Consider the following 20,866-nt stretch of genomic DNA (forward strand, 5'->3'; position numbering starts at 1 on the left):
GAAAATGAACCCGTTTTAAATTCAGGAAGTACTATAGTTTGCTGCAAATGTAGCCCATACAGGAAGCTTGACACAGTTGCCATTGAAACACACCCCCATGTGTGAAATGTAACTCCTATTGAACAGAGGCATGACTTGACATAACACAGCAGCTCATGCTGTGACACGAGGAGTTGCCAGATTTCGGTGGTAAGTACACGTGGTGTTATAAGTTTTGTTTTTTGTTTTGTTTTTTTTTTTGTAGAAGACATTTAGCTAAATTTACGCAACTCATCAATCTTATGTTTAGGTAAATGAAATAGTTGCAGTTTAGTTAACGGCAGCGTTTTCACTTGCTTGCCTAACATTTGGTGTTAACACATTTGGTGCACATGTTAATGTATATTGGTGTCTCGCATTGTTTTGAATATTTTTTATTTTTTTTTATATTCAGTCAACTACTTTTAGTGTTCTGTTCTAAATTTGTATGCTGTAGATTGCAACTGGATTTGCAAATACATTACATGACTGAATGTTTCATGTTTAGGAGAAAGGATTTCAAGTCATGTCTTCGCAAAATGCAAAGAAAAAGCGACTTGGGTCACGACGAGTGGCACAAAGCCAAAATGAAGTACCTAAGGCTGATGAGTACCACTTAACAGAAGCTTCCTCTGTGGCACAAGGCTACGCAGCAGACGAAAGTACTGAATCTTTAAATGTTTTATCCAGCCGAGAGGATTCTAAACCAGAAACTCGACATCCACCTTCAGCAGAGGTCAAGTTTAACCGGAGAAAAATTGGGTCTAATCGGCGCAGTAAAGGAAAGCAGTTGGTAAATGATTTAGAAACTGAACCTTACCGCAACCCTGGAAAGGAACTTGAGGAAAAAAGCAGGGGTAATGAAACCTTTGAAACAATACAAACGCCACGGGCAGTGGAACTTAAGCAGCAGGAAGAATTCGGTCAAGGAAGTGATCATGTGTCTGCACTAGCTAAGGACTGTTCAGAAAGTACACATGATAAAAATTCTGAGGGTGAAATGGAAATGTTAACTCCTGAAATCAATAATCTGCAAGAGTGCAACCCTTGTAGAAATGAAATCAAGCTTGAAGAGATTGACAAATCTGACATGCAAAGTGAAGAAATCAAAGAAAACATGCATCCTGTGGCTCAACAGTCATCCAGTGACGTGCCAGATGAGGAGCCTTCAACTGCGTATTCTGTAGCAGAAATACAAAGTACAGAAAGCGATGACAAGAAGATGCTCAGGCAGGATGGAAGGTTACAGGGTAACAACTTGGTAAATGAGTCACATGTAGAATTTGAAGCTTTAGAGGCAGTCACACCAAACATAACCACAGATAAAAACAGCCCGGAACAAAATATTGAAGTCGTGTGCAGTGCTGAGCAGGAAACATTTTCATCATCAAAAGAGAAGTTGACTGCAAATGAGGATCCTTGTAGCTTATCTGAAGTTAGAGAAGCATGGCAATCAGAAAGTGCTATGAATAAAATACATGAAGTGAACATTAAGCCCATAGAAATACAGGACATGTACCAAAATCAGTACTCCTTTAAAATTCAGGGTATTGATATCACGGAAAATGCTGTTACTTACTCTGAAAAACCAGAAGACCAAACTGAGATGGATACTCACTCATCTGACATGAAAGTAAAAAACAATGTATTTCACACAGAGCAGGAACATCTTAATGAAAAACAATATGCATATCCTACAAATAACAGACATCCGGAGAGCTTACAGGACGAAAATGAGGATATTCAGATGTATGATTCCAAGCAACAAGTGATCACTGACATAGCAGTTAGTCAGTTGGTAGCCACTGAAATCAGCAATGCTATCAAGTCTGTTGATGATTCTGTGTCAAATAATTACAAACAAAGTGAGCATCAAAGAAAAGAAGGACATTTAGAAACTCTAAATGAGGAGAATGAGGACAGTGATGTTGATATGAGAAATGGTTCAGTACAAACTATACCATCTGAAGTAAATACTCTTTTGGAATCCCAACTTGAAAGCAATAATGTGACTTCAAGTGAGCAAACCCATACTGTCTATGACTCCATTGGGAAAAGAAGAAAAATGGGATCCACTCGAAGGAGTAAAGGAAGACAGTTGACAATTGGTGATGAAACCCCTGAAACAACAGAAATGTCAGCAACAGAGGCTACAAGACCTGAAGAATTACTGCAAAGAAACGAGCATGTTTCTGTGTCTGTGCCACATGACAGCTCCATTTTTACAGTGTCTACACCTGCTTATTTTCCTGAGGTCCAGAAACCAACAGCAACAAGCCATCTTGAGATTAGCTTGAACAGTTTAATTCCTCAAGGTGAAAACCTTCACGAAAATCAAGATGAGCAAGATTTTAAAGTGGTTTCAGATAAACCATTGGAATCTGGGATGGAAGAAGTGGATGAATCTGAAACTGCTCTGCGTGAAGAGGTCAAAGATGCCAATCACTCAGATGAAACTGTCAGGAAAATGCATGAAGATGAGGTTGAAAGAACAGAAATTCAAGAAGTGCTGCAGAATGATTTCTCATCTGAAAATGTGATTGATGATGCCACAGAAAACTCTTCCTTTACTTCTGGAGACTTAGGCCAAACTGAAAATAGCAACACTTATCAGTTTCAAGTGATGGTGCAGAGTCCTGATGAATCTGTAACCAAAGTGGAAGTTTCAACTCCTGATGACAAACAACCTGAGCAGCACTTTGTGACTCAAGAAAACGAGGAAGGTGACATTTCAGACGGAAAAGGTGGTGGAGTCTCTCCACAATCTCCAACCTCATTAACAACTCCCCCTTTTGAGTCCCAACTTCAGGACAATACTGTAAGCACAGATAAGCAATCGCATGCGGTCACCGAATCCAGGGGAAATAGAAGAAAAATGGGATCCACTCGTAGAAATAAAGGAAGACAGCGTGATAAGGAATTTAAAGATGAAGATGCAATTGGTGATGAAACCCCTGAAACAACAGAAATGTCAGCAACAGAGGCTACAAGACCTGAAGAATTACTGCATTTAATTTCTGAAAGTGAAAACCTTAAGGAAGATAAAAATCAGACAACCTTTAATGTGATTTCAGATAAACCATTGGAATCTGTGATGGAAGAAGTGGTTAAATCTGAAACTGCTCTGCGTGAAGAAGTCAAAGATCCTCATCACCCTGATGGCAACCAAGCTAAACAGCACTTTGTGACTCAGGAAATCAAGGGAGGTGATGTTCCAGATACTAAAGACAGTGGAGTCCCTCTACAAGCTGAACTCTCATTAGCAACTCCACCTTTTGAGTCCCAACTTCAAGAGAATACTGTGAGCACAGATAAGCAATCCCATGCGGTCACCGAATCCAGGGGGAATAGAAGAAAAATGGGATCCACTCGTAGAAATAAAGGAAGACAGCGTGATCAGGAATTTAAAGATGAAGATGCAATTGGTGATGAAACCCCTGAAACAACAGAAATGTCAGAAACAGAGGCTACAAGACCTGAAGAATTACTGCATTTAATTCCTCAAAGTGAAAACCTTCACGAAAATCAAGATGAGGAAGATTTTAAAGTGGTTTCAGATAAACCATTGGAATCTGGGATGGAAGAAGTGGATGAATCTGAAACTGCTCTGCGTGAAGAGGTCAAAGATGCCAATCACTCAGATGAAACTGTCAGGAAAATGCATGAAGATGAGGTTGAAAGAACAGAAATTCAAGAAGTGCTGCAGAATGATTTCTCATCTGAAAATGTGATTGATGATGCCACAGAAAACTCTTCCTTTACTTCTGGAGACTTAGGCCAAACTGAAAATAGCAACACTTACCAGTTTCAAGTGATGGTGCAGAGTCCTGATGAATCTGTAACCAAAGTGGAAGTTTCAACTCCTGATGACAAACAACCTGAGCAGCACTTTGTGACTCAAGAAAACGAGGAAGGTGACATTTCAGACAGCAAAAGTGGTGGAGTCTCTCCACAATCTCCAACCTCATTAGCAACTCCACCTTTTGAGTCCCAACTTCAGGACAATACTGTCAGCACAGATAAGCAATCTCATGCGGTCACAGATTCCAGGGGAAACAGAAGAAAAATGGGATCCACTCGTAGAAATAAAGGAAGACAGCGTGATAAGGAATTTAAAGATGAAGATGCAATTGGTGATGAAACCCCTGAAACAACAGAAATGTCAGAAACAGAGGCTACAAGACCTGAAGAATTACTGCATTTAATTCCTCAAAGTGAAAACCTTCACGAAAATCAAGATGAGGAAGATTTTAAAGTGGTTTCAGATAAACCATTGGAATCTGGGATGGAAGAAGTGGATGAATCTGAAACTGCTCTGCGTGAAGAGGTCAAAGATGCCAATCACTCAGATGAAACTGTCAGGAAAATGCATGAAGATGAGGTTGAAAGAACAGAAATTCAAGAAGTGCTGCAGAATGATTTCTCATCTGAAAATGTGATTGATGATGCCACAGAAAACTCTTCCTTTACTTCTGGAGACTTAGGCCAAACTGAAAATAGCAACACTTACCAGTTTCAAGTGATGGTGCAGAGTCCTGATGAATCTGTAACCAAAGTGGAAGTTTCAACTCCTGATGACAAACAACCTGAGCAGCACTTTGTGACTCAAGAAAACGAGGAAGGTGACATTTCAGACAGCAAAAGTGGTGGAGTCTCCCCACAATCTCCAACCTCATTAGCAACTCCACCTTTTGAGTCCCAACTTCAGGATAATACTGTCAGCACAGATAAGCAATCTCATGTGGTCACAGAATCCAGGGGAAACAGAAGAAAAATGGGATCCACTCGTAGAATAAAAGGAAGACAGCGTGATAAGGAATTTAAAGATGAAGATGCAATTGGTGATGAAACCCCTGAAACAACAGAAATGTCAGAAACAGAGGCTACAAGACCTGAAGAATTACTGCATTTAATTCCTCAAAGTGAAAACCTTCACGAAAATCAAGATGAGGAAGATTTTAAAGTGGTTTCAGATAAACCATTGGAATCTGGGATGGAAGAAGTGGATGAATCTGAAACTGCTCTGCGTGAAGAGGTCAAAGATGCCAATCACTCAGATGAAACTGTCAGGAAAATGCATGAAGATGAGGTTGAAAGAACAGAAATTCAAGAAGTGCTGCAGAATGATTTCTCATCTGAAAATGTGATTGATGATGCCACAGAAAACTCTTCCTTTACTTCTGGAGACTTAGGCCAAACTGAAAATAGCAACACTTACCAGTTTCAAGTGATGGTGCAGAGTCCTGATGAATCTGTAACCAAAGTGGAAGTTTCAACTCCTGATGACAAACAACCTGAGCAGCACTTTGTGACTCAAGAAAACGAGGAAGGTGACATTTCAGACAGCAAAAGTGGTGGAGTCTCTCCACAATCTCCAACCTCATTAGCAACTCCACCTTTTGAGTCCCAACTTCAGGACAATACTGTCAGCACAGATAAGCAATCTCATGCGGTCACAGATTCCAGGGGAAACAGAAGAAAAATGGGATCCACTCGTAGAAATAAAGGAAGACAGCGTGATAAGGAATTTAAAGATGAAGATGCAATTGGTGATGAAACCCCTGAAACAACAGAAATGTCAGAAACAGAGGCTACAAGACCTGAAGAATTACTGCATTTAATTCCTCAAAGTGAAAACCTTCACGAAAATCAAGATGAGCAAGATTTTAAAGTGGTTTCAGATAAACCATTGGAATCTGGGATGGAAGAAGTGGATGAATCTGAAACTGCTCTGCGTGAAGAGGTCAAAGATGCCAATCACTCAGATGAAACTGTCAGGAAAATGCATGAAGATGAGGTTGAAAGAACAGAAATTCAAGAAGTGCTGCAGAATGATTTCTCATCTGAAAATGTGATTGATGATGCCACAGAAAACTCTTCCTTTACTTCTGGAGACTTAGGCCAAACTGAAAATAGCAACACTTACCAGTTTCAAGTGATGGTGCAGAGTCCTGATGAATCTGTAACCAAAGTGGAAGTTTCAACTCCTGATGACAAACAACCTGAACAGCACTTTGTGACTCAAGAAAACGAGGAAGGTGACATTTCAGACAGCAAAAGTGGTGGAGTCTCCCCACAATCTCCCACCTCATTAGCAACTCCACCTTTTGAGTCCCAACTTCAGGACAATACTGTCAGCACAGATAAGCAATCTCATGCGGTCACAGATTCCAGGGGAAACAGAAGAAAAATGGGATCCACTCGTAGAAATAAAGGAAGACAGCATGATAAGGAATTTAAAGATGAAGATGCAATTGGTGATGAAACCCCTGAAACAACAGAAATGTCAGAAACAGAGGCTACAAGACCTGAAGAATTACTGCATTTAATTCCTCAAAGTGAAAACCTTCACGAAAATCAAGATGAGGAAGATTTTAAAGTGGTTTCAGATAAACCATTGGAATCTGGGATGGAAGAAGTGGATGAATCTGAAACTGCTCTGCGTGAAGAGGTCAAAGATGCCAATCACTCAGATGAAACTGTCAGGAAAATGCATGAAGATGAGGTTGAAAGAACAGAAATTCAAGAAGTGCTGCAGAATGATTTCTCATCTGAAAATGTGATTGATGATGCCACAGAAAACTCTTCCTTTACTTCTGGAGACTTAGGCCAAACTGAAAATAGCAACACTTACCAGTTTCAAGTGATGGTGCAGAGTCCTGATGAATCTGTAACCAAAGTGGAAGTTTCAACTCCTGATGACAAACAACCTGAACAGCACTTTGTGACTCAGGGAAACGAGGAAGGTGACATTTCAGACAGCAAAAGTGGTGGAGTCTCTCCACAATCTCCAACCTCATTAGCAACTCCACCTTTTGAGTCCCAACTTCAGGACAATACTGTGAGCACAGATAAGCAATCCCATGCGGTCACCAAATCCAGGGGGAATAGAAGAAAAATGGGATCCACTCGTAGAAATAAAGGAAGACAGCGTGATAAGGAATTTAAAGACGAAGATGCAATTGGTGATGAAACCCCTGAAACAACAGAAATGTCAGAAACAGAGGCTACAAGACCTGAAGAATTACTGCAAAGAAACGATCATGACGTTTCTCTGTCTGTGCCACATGACAGCTCCATTTTTACAGTGTCTACACCTGCTTATTTTCCTGAGGTCCAGAACCCAACAGCAACAAGCCATCCTGAGATTAGCTTGAACAGTTTAATTCCTCAAAGTGAAAACCTTCACGAAAATCAAGATGAGCAAGATTTTAAAGTGGTTTCAGATAAACCATTGGAATCTGGGATGGAAGAAGTGGATGAATCTGAAACTGCTCTGCATGAAGAGGTCAAAGATGCCAATCACTCAGATGAAACTGTCAGGAAAATGCATGAAGATGAGGTTGAAAGAACAGAAATTCAAGAAGTGCTGCAGAATGATTTCTCATCTGAAAATGTGATTGATGATGCCACAGAAAACTCTTCCTTTACTTCTGGAGACTTAGGCCAAACTGAAAATAGCAACACTTACCAGTTTCAAGTGATGGTGCAGAGTCCTGATGAATCTGTAACCAAAGTGGAAGTTTCAACTCCTGATGACAAACAACCTGAGCAGCACTTTGTGACTCAAGAAAACGAGGGAGGTGACATTTCAGACGGAAAAGGTGGTGGAGTCTCCCCACAATCTCCAACCTCATTAGCAACTCCACCTTTTGAGTCCCAACTTCAGGATAATACTGTCAGCACAGATAAGCAATCTCATGTGGTCACAGAATCCAGGGGAAACAGAAGAAAAATGGGATCCACTCGTAGAAATAAAGGAAGACAGCGTGATAAGGAATTTAAAGATGAAGATGCAATTGGTGATGAAACCCCTGAAACAACAGAAATGTCAGAAACAGAGGCTACAAGACCTGAAGAATTACTGCATTTAATTCCTCAAAGTGAAAACCTTCACGAAAATCAAGATGAGGAAGATTTTAAAGTGGTTTCAGATAAACCATTGGAATCTGGGATGGAAGAAGTGGATGAATCTGAAACTGCTCTGCGTGAAGAGGTCAAAGATGCCAATCACTCAGATGAAACTGTCAGGAAAATGCATGAAGATGAGGTTGAAAGAACAGAAATTCAAGAAGTGCTGCAGAATGATTTCTCATCTGAAAATGTGATTGATGATGCCACAGAAAACTCTTCCTTTACTTCTGGAGACTTAGGCCAAACTGAAAATAGCAACACTTACCAGTTTCAAGTGATGGTGCAGAGTCCTGATGAATCTGTAACCAAAGTGGAAGTTTCAACTCCTGATGACAAACAACCTGAGCAGCACTTTGTGACTCAAGAAAACGAGGAAGGTGACATTTCAGACAGCAAAAGTGGTGGAGTCTCTCCACAATCTCCAACCTCATTAGCAACTCCACCTTTTGAGTCCCAACTTCAGGACAATACTGTCAGCACAGATAAGCAATCTCATGCGGTCACAGATTCCAGGGGAAACAGAAGAAAAATGGGATCCACTCGTAGAAATAAAGGAAGACAGCGTGATAAGGAATTTAAAGATGAAGATGCAATTGGTGATAAAACCCCTGAAACAACAGAAATGTCAGAAACAGAGGCTACAAGACCTGAAGAATTACTGCATTTAATTCCTCAAAGTGAAAACCTTCACGAAAATCAAGATGAGGAAGATTTTAAAGTGGTTTCAGATAAACCATTGGAATCTGGGATGGAAGAAGTGGATGAATCTGAAACTGCTCTGCGTGAAGAGGTCAAAGATGCCAATCACTCAGATGAAACTGTCAGGAAAATGCATGAAGATGAGGTTGAAAGAACAGAAATTCAAGAAGTGCTGCAGAATGATTTCTCATCTGAAAATGTGATTGATGATGCCACAGAAAACTCTTCCTTTACTTCTGGAGACTTAGGCCAAACTGAAAATAGCAACACTTACCAGTTTCAAGTGATGGTGCAGAGTCCTGATGAATCTGTAACCAAAGTGGAAGTTTCAACTCCTGATGACAAACAACCTGAACAGCACTTTGTGACTCAAGAAAACGAGGAAGGTGACATTTCAGACGGAAAAGGTGGTGGAGTCTCTCCACAATCTCCAACCTCATTAACAACTCCACCTTTTGAGTCCCAACTTCAGGACAATACTGTAAGCACAGATAAGCAATCGCATGAGGTCACCGAATCCAGGGGAAATAGAAGAAAAATGGGATCCACTCGTAGAAATAAAGGAAGACAGCGTGATAAGGAATTTAAAGATGAAGATGCAATTGGTGATGAAACCCCTGAAACAACAGAAATGTCAGCAACAGAGGCTACAAGACCTGAAGAATTACTGCATTTAATTTCTGAAAGTGAAAACCTTAAGGAAGATAAAAATCAGACAACCTTTAATGTGATTTCAGATAAACCATTGGAATCTGTGATGGAAGAAGTGGTTAAATCTGAAACTGCTCTGCGTGAAGAAGTCAAAGATCCTCATCACCCTGATGGCAACCAAGCTAAACAGCACTTTGTGACTCAGGAAATCAAGGGAGGTGATGTTCCAGATACTAAAGACATTGGAGTCCCTCTAAAAGCTGAACTCTCATTAGCAACTCCACCTTTTGAGTCCCAACTTCAAGAGAATACTGTGAGCACAGATAAGCAATCCCATGCGGTCACCGAATCCAGGGGGAATAGAAGAAAAATGGGATCCACTCGTAGAAATAAAGGAAGACAGCGTGATAAGGAATTTAAAGATGAAGATGCAATTGGTGATGAAACCCCTGAAACAACAGAAATGTCAGAAACAGAGGCTACAAGACCTGAAGAATTACTGCAAAGAAACAAGCGTGACGTTTGTCTGTCGGTGCCACATGACACCTCCATGTTTAAAGTGTCTACACCTGCTTATTCTCCTGACATACAGAGCCCAACTGCAAAGAGTTATTCTGAGATTAGCCTGGACAGTTTAATTTCTGAAAGTGAAAACCTTAAGGAAGATAAAAATCAGACAACCTTTAATGTGATTTCAGATAAACCATTGGAATCTGTGATGGAAGAAGTGGTTAAATCTGAAACTGCTCTGACTGAAGAAGTCAAAGATCCTCATCACCCTGATGGCAACCAAGCTAAACAGCACTTTGTGACTCAGGAAATCAAGGGAGGTGATGTTCCAAATACTAAAGACAGTGGATTCCCTCTACAAACTCGACTCTCATTAACAACTCCACCTTTTGAGTCCCAACTTCAGGACAATACTGTGAGCACAGATAAGCAAACCCATACTGTCACCGAATCCAGGGGAAATAGAAGAAAAATGGGATCCACTCGCAGAATAAAAGGAAGACAGCGTGATAAGGAATTTAAAGAAGAAGATGCAATTGATGATGAATCCCCTGAAACAACAGAAATGTCAGCAACAGAGGCTACAAGACCTGAAGAATTACTGCAAGAAAACAAGCATGATGTTTCTCTGTCTGTGCCACATCATGAAAAGTCCTTTAAAAATCAAAATGACGGAGATACTAAAGTGATTAATGATAAACCAGTGCAGGCTGGGATGGAAGAAGTCAAAAAAGATCAGCACATAAAACTTTTAGGGCAGGATGGAAATTTACCCAGCAATATTTTGTTAAGTGGAACAACAGATTGTACCATTGCAGTTGAGATAACAACTGACCAAACCAGCCCAAGAGAACGCACTGAAGTTGAATGCAGTGTTGCACAAGAAACATTTTTAGCATCTCAAAATGTGTTGACTACAAATAGGGAACAACATGAGCATTGCAACCCAATTGAGGTCACCAAAGCTAAGCAGTCAGAGGGTGCATTAATGCATCAGACTGACTGCAGCGCAAGTACAGAGAGTCACCAAACATCCTTATCTGAAACAAATATCTCTTTGGACTTCCACCATCAGGATAATTCTCAGGACATTACAGAAATTCACACACGCCTCAGCCATACAGGGAATAGAAAGAAAATGGGTTCAAGCCGAAGAAATAAAGGAAGACAGGGTGTCAAGGACCCTGATGCATACCAGGAACCTAAAGATGACATTTTAGAAAAACCCACAAGTAATGACAAACTCAGAACAATTGACATGTCACCAGCAACAGATATAACAAAGGAGGAAGAAGAAAAAGACCTCATATCCATTGACAAAGAAGTGCAGATTAGCTCAACAGCAAAAGAAGGCAAAAATAAAGAAAAGTTGTCGGAGGAAGATGCATTTTTCTCACAGAATAATATGGATAGCAATACAGATGGACTTCTCAAATCTAACAAAGATTTCAATGAGGAAAATAAAGTTGTTCAAGATGCTATGAATTTAGATCAGCTTACAGGATGTGACACAATTACAAAGCACCTGATGCAATCACCACAAGCCTCAGTTTGTGAAATTCCCTCAGACATGCAGCATACCTCATATCATGCTGGCATCGAAGGCTCTAGCTCTCTGAAGGTGCTTGATAAAGAAGAAGCGTTGGAGGCAATGGATGCAAGCAACGGCCAGCAAGAACAAACTCAATCAGGTAACAGAAATACTTTCCAAATAAATCCACAACAGAAGAAGAGAAAGATAGGTTCTTCTCGCAGGAGTCAACTCAACAGAAAAAAAGAGGAAGAAACAGACAACACAGATGAAACCAAGGAAAGTGACTTTCACACCGAAGCTGACGTGAGGAATACTGACAAGTTGGACGTGGTAGAGTTACCGTTAACTACAGATATACCACAAAATGAAACTGCACAACCGTTATTCTCTGCTGTTCATAAACAACAGGAAGCTGCTGAAACCTTTTCTGTACCAAGCAGTACAGAGATCAATGTGATACCAGTAGTAGAAGATTTTAAGGCCCCTCTTCCTGAACAGTTTTCCTCTCTCCGTGAAGAAACTATCAGTCTGGTTACACGCGTTATCACAGGTGGTGTAAGAGAAGTTATTGTGGAGCTGCCACAGCTAGACAATTTTACAAACACTGAGACACAAATAACCACTGTGGTCACGGGTAGAAGCAGACGCTCCATAAATCAGCTGCTGCCCCCAAATACCGAGGCTGCCACAGACACTGGCATAGCAGAAGAGAGCTTAGTGTCTTTTGGTGAGGCCAGGCAAAATACACATAGCGATGAGGAAAGGCCAGAGAGCATAAAAGAAGTACAAGATCAAGATGCTAGTGAGAAAAATCCAAGCAACTTGAATGAAGGAGCTCATAATAAAACTCAAGAGATGAGGAGTGAAAGTCCAAATTTACATTTGAGCAACCGGAGAAGAAAGATGGGCTCCACCCGCAGGAATCTTGGATCCAGAAACAAAGAAGAGCTCCATCAAAAACAGGAGGTGGATAACGAAGCGAAGGAGACTGGAACAGACATCGGGGAAACTGAAAGTGTCTCCAGAATCAAAGAAGAAGCACTTCAGCTTCACACAGATCACAAAAACAATGATGGCGAACAAGGAAAACAGAAAGTATTTGAAACAGTGGAAATCAGCCCTCCGGGTCAGTCTAAATTCAAACCTCTGCCTGAGCAAACAGTTGAAGCGAGGCCTGTTTCCCAAGACCAGCTAGCAGAAACAGAACATCACACTGCAAATGACCTCCTGTCTACATCCTTAAAAGATGATTTTGTGTCAGAATCAGCATCTGGAGGGAGGAGAAGAAAATTGGGATCTAACCGAAAGTCCCGTGGACATCAGCGTATAGAAGACAAAACAGGAGAGGGCACAATAATAGATGATCAAAGTGGGACAGATGCCAGAATTTCAGAGGTAAGCAGCAATGTTTAGGGGTTTTTGTTTAGTTTAGTTTTTTAGTATTTAGTAGAAATCTTAATTGTTTTCAATTTTTCCAAAACCTCATGCACAGACTACATTTAAATTTGACTATTAAATGCAATACCTTATTAAACTTTGTTGTATTTATAATTCTATGCATAGTTGTGAATAGTGAATAGTTATTATTGGACAAGTGTTCTTTCACATAGGCAAGCCTACATTGTTATTTACACCCCATTTGCAGTAGACACTTTGCAAACTGGATTGTTTGTGGCAAGGTCATTGTGACACAGGGAACTAAAAAGAGGAACGTGAGGTTTACATAGCATGTTTCACATACAGCAAACGAGAACATGTGTTCACCTTCTTCAGAAACCTGGCAGATAAGGGCTTTGAATGAGATCAGCAAATAATGGCTTTAAAGATGTCACAATAAATTATTATTATCGACAAAGAATGGGAAACCAGTATGTCAGATATTCCAGCTTCAGATATTATTAGGAGACGACTGATTACTAGATGATAACTAATCCAAGTAGAATAATTTGCACTTTCACATCATGAAATGAGTTTGTCATGCACATTTAGAAGCATAAAAAGCCCTACTTTTCTTTCTGCAGGTTGGAAAATGTGATAAGAAACCATCATCAGGCCTCTCAAAGAGTGAAGAGCACTCAGAGACTGTGAGGTAGGTCTAACACACAGATATTTTTAAAAAGGCTAGGGTTGTCCAGCTACCTAATTAGCTTTCAAGTGTTGGCTTTCCTACTTGACTTACTCACTGTAACTCATACATAAGTCCAAATTTGTTACAGTGTAGTCTGTTATGTGTTATACTGAATATTCGAATATTCATGTTCATATTGCATATATAGCAACGGACAACTGTAATATCAGTCACCTCAAAGTTCACTTTGTAACATCCAAAAGAAAATGTCCATGAGATTGTTGAAAACATTTTACAATTTGTTAATCTATTTGAGTCACATACAAAAGGAAAGTATACCTGTTTTTTTTTTTATTCTGAGCTTTTACACATAAAACATATTAACACTGTGTCATTATGTAGTTAACAAAAACTAAGCCAAAATTCAGAAGGAGTGTGTGTAAAACTAAGTAGACTTTTACTGCTTCAGTGTGACCACCTTTATAAAGCCAGAAGTGTCCCTTTCCCAACGATCCCTAAACATTCAAGACACCTGCTAATCTTCCCAAAAGTGAACGTCCCAACAAATTCACCCCTAGGTCAGACCATGCAATGCCATGCTGCCAAGAGAAATCCTCTTCTCTCTAAAAAGAACATGGCAGCATGGCTGAAGTTTGCAATATTGCATTTGAAAAAGCCACAAACTTCTCGAACAATGTCCTTTGCACAGATGTGACCAAAGTAGAGATGTTTGGCCATAATGCACATAAAATCCAGGCCTCAACGTAAATTAAATGTGGTAGCAAGAGCTGTGCATTAACAAATGCCTGCAAACCTCAGTAAAAAGGAACAATGTCTGAAAGAAGAGTGGGCCAAAATTCCTTCACAGCAATGTGAGAGACTGATAAAGTCACAGAGAAAACAATTACTTCAACTTAATTCTGTGAAAATGCAGAATCATAGGGTGTGTTTAGTTTTTTGCACACTGCTTCTGCATTTTGACTTGACTGTTCCTCTGACGCTGTAGTTAAAATAATTTAAGAACATGGTAATGACCGGATGATTTCTTGTTATGCCTTGATAAGGTAAAAACTTGTGTACCGCATGGTACTTTCTTTCTTTTTGCAAGCTTTAAAAATACAGTTATGCAATTACTACTGTACACTAGCTTAGTAGTAGTGTATGCACTGTTTTCAGCTGACCTGCTTAGAGATGAGGTGTGAATGTCACCAGAGTGGTGTGGTTTAACAGCACACAGCTTCCTCATCTCTATTGTTTTAAATAAATAATCACAAATCAAGTGAATGACAAAATTCCTTGTCAAATGTTCAGTGCACGGCAACTCAAATATGAGCTTGAGACATTCTGAAAACTGACCATTTCAGCCTTGCAAATCCTTACACTGTATATGTCATGAAGTTTGTTTGATTGTCTTTTCCACAGTGAGAAGACTTCAGCCCAACCTTGTAATTCTGGAATTTTTCCTGTTAAAGAGAATCAAACATTTTCTCTGGGTAAGAAGATGATCAGTGCAGCTTACCAATAATTATAGGGAAATTTTACATTAAAAGATGATGTATGACCAGACATTTTAATTTCAGTTGGTAATCCGGGAGTGGTAGACTCCAAATCAAAGCGCTACAATGTGGTAATGATTGGAGACAGCAGTGTGGGAAAGACCTCCTTCATGAAAAGAGCTCAAAGTGGGAAGTTTTCTTTAGATATACCTTCCTCAATTGGTAAGATCCTGGTGTTAATCTCACAATTAATCCTACTAATGTGTATGCACAGCGATGTACACTCTAAATATACACGTAAATATTGTTTATAGGCCTGGATTCGCTGATGTGGCCTGTTGTAATAGATGGAAAGCCTATGATACTACAGCTATGGGACACAGCAGGTCAAGAAAGGTAAGTCTCAATTTTCCTCTTATATGGTAAATGGTAAATGGTCTGTATTTATATAGCGCTTTACTAGTCCCTAAGGACCCCAAAGCGCTTTACATATCCAGTCATCCACCCATTCACACACTGGTGATGGCAAGCTACATTGTAGCCACAGCCACCCTGGGGCGCACTGACAGAGGCGAGGCTGCCGGACACTGGCGCCACCGGGCCCTCTGACCACCACCAGTAGGCAATGGGTGAAGTGTCTTGCCCAAGGACACAACGACCGAGACTGTCCAAGCCGGGGCTCGAACCGGCAACCTTCCGATTGCAAAGCAAACTCCCAACTCTTGAGCCACGATCGCCCCTCTTAGAATGAATCAGTGAGACAAATTTTTGATGTTTCACAGAGCATTTAAATTATATATCACTATGCAAATGTCTTGAGCCACTCTAAGTTTCTTTATATTTTGATAGCAGTAATCTGCTGTAGATTGGTTTGTAAGCCTGCCAGTTATTATTTGGTCCTCCATTTGTCCAGTTTCCTAAATTTGTAAGGACACACAGCACACCATGCCAAGAAGTGACAAAAAAATTGGAAACTGGCAACTCTTTAGGAATCAAGCGTAGATGGCCATGTTATGCCATCTACGCTTGAATTATTCAAAGGTCAATTTTATGGTACAAGGACTGGACTAAGAATGAGTGAAAAAGTAGCCAATATCCAAAGGAAAACTTTGAAACACCTTCAGAAAGCTGGAGAACTATTGCTTAAGACCACTTTAAGAATTACAAGAAAGTCCTTCCAGGCAAAATATAAAGAAATGAGGGGTTTATCAAGACTTTTGCACAGTTTTGTCGCTGAAAGAAGCCACATTGGAGAGAATACATTTAACAGGTTTTTTGAGTTTTATTAATGTTTTTTCTAGTCTGTTTTGAACAGTACATATATTATAATGTACGTAGGTCACAGTAGGCTGCCTGTAGGAGAATAACAAATATCACAGTCGTCAGTGTGTTACGTATGACAGTATCAAAGTCCAACTTGTCTGACTTTTCACAGCCCTGGAATTCAGGTTATCTTTTACATTTCACGTTAGTTAAATTCTGTAAATGAGCAACTTGTCTGAGTATAAAAACACTGGGAGCAATACGTCTGCATTTCTGTGACGTCATAAAGACAAAAAGCACAGTTTGTCCATTAAAGTGCGTTAATTATCTAGTTGAAATTCTGAATTCTGCCAAGCCTTGTGATTTTCTCCTTCATAGCATGGGTTTGTCAGGAGTAGAATTGAGCCAGGTGGAAAAAGCAAAGATGACTTCATAATGAGTGCAAAAAGTCTATCCTTCTAATAAAGCAAGAAAAATGGCAAAACCTGTGCATGACAGTTCATTTCTGCTTACTCATTTCTATCATACTGCTCATAAAACTAAAAGTTAACTACAGACTTGTACGCACGAGTCCCAAACTACAATACAGCGACATATCCTGAAGGAAACATACATATCCAGAGAGAGAGGAAAAAAAGAAGCAAATTTCTATATCAAGGTTTTCTAAACAACTACTGCTTTTTGGAGTTTGTTTGAGCCAGACGTGAACAGTTTTATATCTGTTTTGTAAATAAAGCCAATCATCAGAGAAGACGCCATCTCTTTTTTAAAGGTACAGGCTATTATTTTGTGGTTTAGGATGTCCTGAATGTTGTGCCACATGCAGTCTTGCTGTTCTAGGGAGTGGCTGTGTTTTTTCAGTGTATAGATAAACTTCCCCGATGGCCAAGGACACACTGTCCCGCTGTTCCGAAGCCTGACAAGGAAGGCTTCCAAGTAGGCGACACCCAGTGTTCAAAGCAGTGTGTACACCTTGGAATTCAACCGAGATCTGCAGTTACTACTTGTAACAGTGTTTACTTAAGTAACACTTGCTTTTGTAGATAGATACGGTATAGCAGCCAATTTCAACATGTAACAGACAATATGCTCAGATCAGAGTTACACTTGAGCAGTATTTAAAGACTGCTCAAGTGTAACTGGTTTCAGAACTGGTTTGGCACTCCTCAATAATGTTTTGTATTCCAGGATACAATGCAGATTTTGTTCCAGTGACAGAGGTGGATTCAACACGGATGCAATTTAAAGATGCTCACTTTTAACTGCAGATTTTAGGCAGACTCGTGTTGGATAAGTTCAACTAAAAAACATAGCAAGAGTGAGAAAGCGTTTGAGACATGCAGTTCCCCAAGAGTTTACAAAAAGCCTCCTTAATGTCAACAATAAAGTGAAGCTTTATTCCAACTCTTCACCTAATGGGCAGGCTTCTAAGATCTATTTATTTTATTTTTACTACAAAAACATCTGACATTTACTTGTTCAAGGAGGGAAGTCTGAGGCATGGGTGTGTCTTGAAAAATATGTTCAGGGTAGCCTCTGCAAACTGCATTAAATGACAAATTTGTGACATTAACTTTTGAGTGAATGTGAGGAAAGTAATTAGAATGTGCTACAGTATGCAGAGCTAGTGTCTTCCTGGTTTCAAAAAGGAAGTATTAATAGATCACCTTTAATGTCGTGCTTTTCTGTCTTTAAAGGTTTCACAGTATCACCAAACAGGTCTTCCACAAAGCCCAGGCCTTTCTCTTGATGTATGACATCACCTCCACCAATAGTTTTTCCGCAGTCAGTTACTGGGCAAACTGTATTCAGGTATGTCTTCCCTTTCAAACTTCAACACCTATTTTTTAAACAGATGTTGAAATTACTAGTTAAACATGCTATGTTGTCAAAACAGTGATTTACTTTTATATTCATTTAGTGTATTTGGTTCTAATAGGCGGGGCTACACTGGCCACTTCATTAGCACACCTGTTCAACTGCTTCAAAAAAAGGAATGAACTAAGCACATGCAAGTGCATTGTAGACATAGTGAAGACTACCCGCTGATGTTCAAACACAGCATCAGAACAAGGAAGAATGATGATTTAAGTTAACTTTGAACATGGTTGTTGGATCTATTTCAGACACTCATCTACAATAAACTTTTCTCTCACAACCTGCCTTGTTGCGAGAGATCAGAGAATGGTCAGGCTGCTTCAATCTGATAAGCAGGCAACAGTAGTTTTAAAAAAAATTACAAATAACCACCATAAGGTATGCAGAAGAGCATCTCTGAATGCACAATACTTATCAGCTTTGAAGGAGAAGGGCTACAGCAGCAGAATAACCCACCGGGTGCCACTCCTGGCAGTTAACAACAGGAAATTGAGGCTACATTCACACAAGCTCATCACAGTTGGTTAACGGTAGTCTGGAAAAACGTTGCCTGGTCTGATGAGTTTCGATTTCTGCTGCAGCATTCGTATGCTAAGGTCAGAATTTGGTGTAAACGACATGAAAGCATGGATCAGTCCTGCCTTATTCAGGCTGGTGGTGGTGTTTAATGTTTGGGGGTTTTTTGGCACACTTGTCAATATGGACCAAACTCTCTGGGAAATGTTTTCAGTGCCTTGTTGTATCAATGCCAGGAAGAATTAATGTTGTTCTGAAGGCAAAAAGGAGTCCAACAGGGGTACTAACAGGTATACCTAATAAAGTGGCTTATAAGTGTGATACTGAATTGTGTATTTAAAACAGCAGCACATATTTTGATTATTAGTAGAAAAAAGTATTAATAAATTTAAAACATCAACTATTTATAGTGGACGGGACGTGAGTGTCTGAAACAGTTGAACCAGCCTGCAAAGTTAGACTAGTTTGTAATAACATAAGATAAGATAAGATAAGATAACCTTTATTAGTCCCACACGTGGGAAATTTGTTTTGTCACAGCAGGAAGTGGACAGTGCAAAAGTTATGAGGCAAAAATTAGAATACAATAAGATTATCAAAATGATTCCTGTTCTGCAGGAGTCTGCTGCTGAAAATGTGACTGTTTTGCTTCTTGGAAACAAGAGCGACTGCTCAGAACGACGGGTTAAAACTCATCAGGGGGAAATTCTTGCTAAGGTGCGAATATGTTGCATTACACCCACTCATGAAACAATCACATTCAGTTCAGTAGTTTTAATGATCAAAACACCCACAGTGAGTGCAGATATTCATTCAACTCCACAGGAATATGACTTTGAGTTTATGGAGTGCAGTGCTGCCACAGGTGAAAACGTGATCCAGTCTTTGGAAGTTGTAGCCAGGTATGTATATAATGTTAATGTTTTTCTCTAAAACCCACATCTTTTAACATCGATATGCCCTGTAAAGTCGACTGCTGTGTCATCAGCTGATTGCACTGTTGCTGTGTTGTTGCCAGGAAGCTGAGTCAAAGAATTGACTCAAGAGAAGAAGCCACAGTGTTGCACAAAGAGCCAGAACAGAAAAAAAGCTCAAGATGTTGCTGAACAAATGTGTTTGTCTTCAAAAAAAAAGAAAGAAAAAAAAAACAAGTGGTGAAATCCTGAAAACAAGAACACGCTGTACTCATCTGGCTTTCTTGTAACTCAGTGCATTATATTTTATTATTTGTACTACTGCATATTTTCAGTGTTGTTATATTTAGATATAAAATTATTTCTTCAAAGGCCTTATATTAGAATATTAGTTTATAGTTAGTAGTGACCAAAGTTATATAGTTCAGAAAGTGAAGGCTTTTTCAGTGTTTGCTTAATAGCTATCCAATAATTTAATACATATACAAGCTTACTGTATTTAATTATATTTGCACCGTGTGTGTTTTATCTTGCAATATAACAATTTTTGTGCAATATTGTGCAACTTCAAATAATTTCAAATCACACGATTGACATTTTTCCAGATGAAGCTGTAACAACTAAAATCACAAGTTTAAGATTTTATGTGCAATTTCACAAAGTTCATCTCTGTTGTTGTACATCGACTAAATGTTTAGTCTACACCCTCTTCACTTTATGGATTTACTATACTGAAATTTAATGTAAATGTGTATATAGTATGATTAATTTAAACAGGAGAATACCCCATTCAGATATTACCAGAGATCAAGATGTCACCGAGAGCAAATCTAGTACAGTGGTAAATAATTATTATAGTAAATATATATTAAACATAATTATACTTGCTTTTTTGTGATTTTGTTTAGCCTTTCTTCTAAGTTGGCATTCATCTTAATTCAGTCATCACAACTGTCAGATCTGACACATAATTATGAATAAACATTACTCCCCTATAATTATAGTGCCAGGGACATGATCAGCAGTTATATATGCAAATGTATTTTTATGTTCCCGTGCATTTCCTTTGTGACCAAGTACCTTTAAACCAATTGTTTTAATGGCGTGTCGCATGATTAATAAATCTCCAGATAAACAACGTCTGCTTGTGTACTTAATTTATGCCCTCATGGAAGTTATGGGTTTCCAGACTGACAAAGACAACTGTGTTAGCAGTGGAAAAACAAGTCCGACAATGGTATGAAGAGCATGTCAACAATGGCGCCACTGCAATAATCTCATATAGTCCCAAAGGAGGTGTTGTGGGAAAGAGAACTACTGATCCCATGGGAATCATGTACCCACCTATGAGAAGTTCAGTTGAGTAATGTGGTTATTTCTGTTTCAGGCTTAAACATGTTAAAAC

General features: G+C 39.4%; 1 protein-coding gene across 1 annotated transcript; it reads left to right on the forward strand.

Moving 5' to 3' along the window:
- The first annotated feature begins 45 nt into the window (after positions 1-45).
- rab44 (RAB44, member RAS oncogene family) lies at positions 46-20,851 on the forward strand. The gene is made up of 9 exons (XM_085274541.1): positions 46-12,721; positions 13,348-13,415; positions 14,817-14,887; positions 14,975-15,112; positions 15,205-15,286; positions 17,851-17,965; positions 19,166-19,264; positions 19,373-19,449; positions 19,566-20,851. Exons 1-9 carry the CDS (start codon positions 545-547, stop codon positions 19,651-19,653), a joined length of 12,915 nt encoding a protein of 4,304 aa, XP_085130667.1. The 5' UTR covers positions 46-544; the 3' UTR covers positions 19,654-20,851.
- Positions 20,852-20,866: the final 15 nt, after the last annotated feature.

This window comes from Mchenga conophoros, linkage group LG5 (genome assembly GCF_057382185.1).
Source record: "Mchenga conophoros isolate Kocher_MC1m ecotype Shallow Benthic linkage group LG5, M_conophoros_male_GT1.1, whole genome shotgun sequence".
Lineage (NCBI taxonomy): Eukaryota > Metazoa > Chordata > Actinopteri > Cichliformes > Cichlidae > Mchenga > Mchenga conophoros.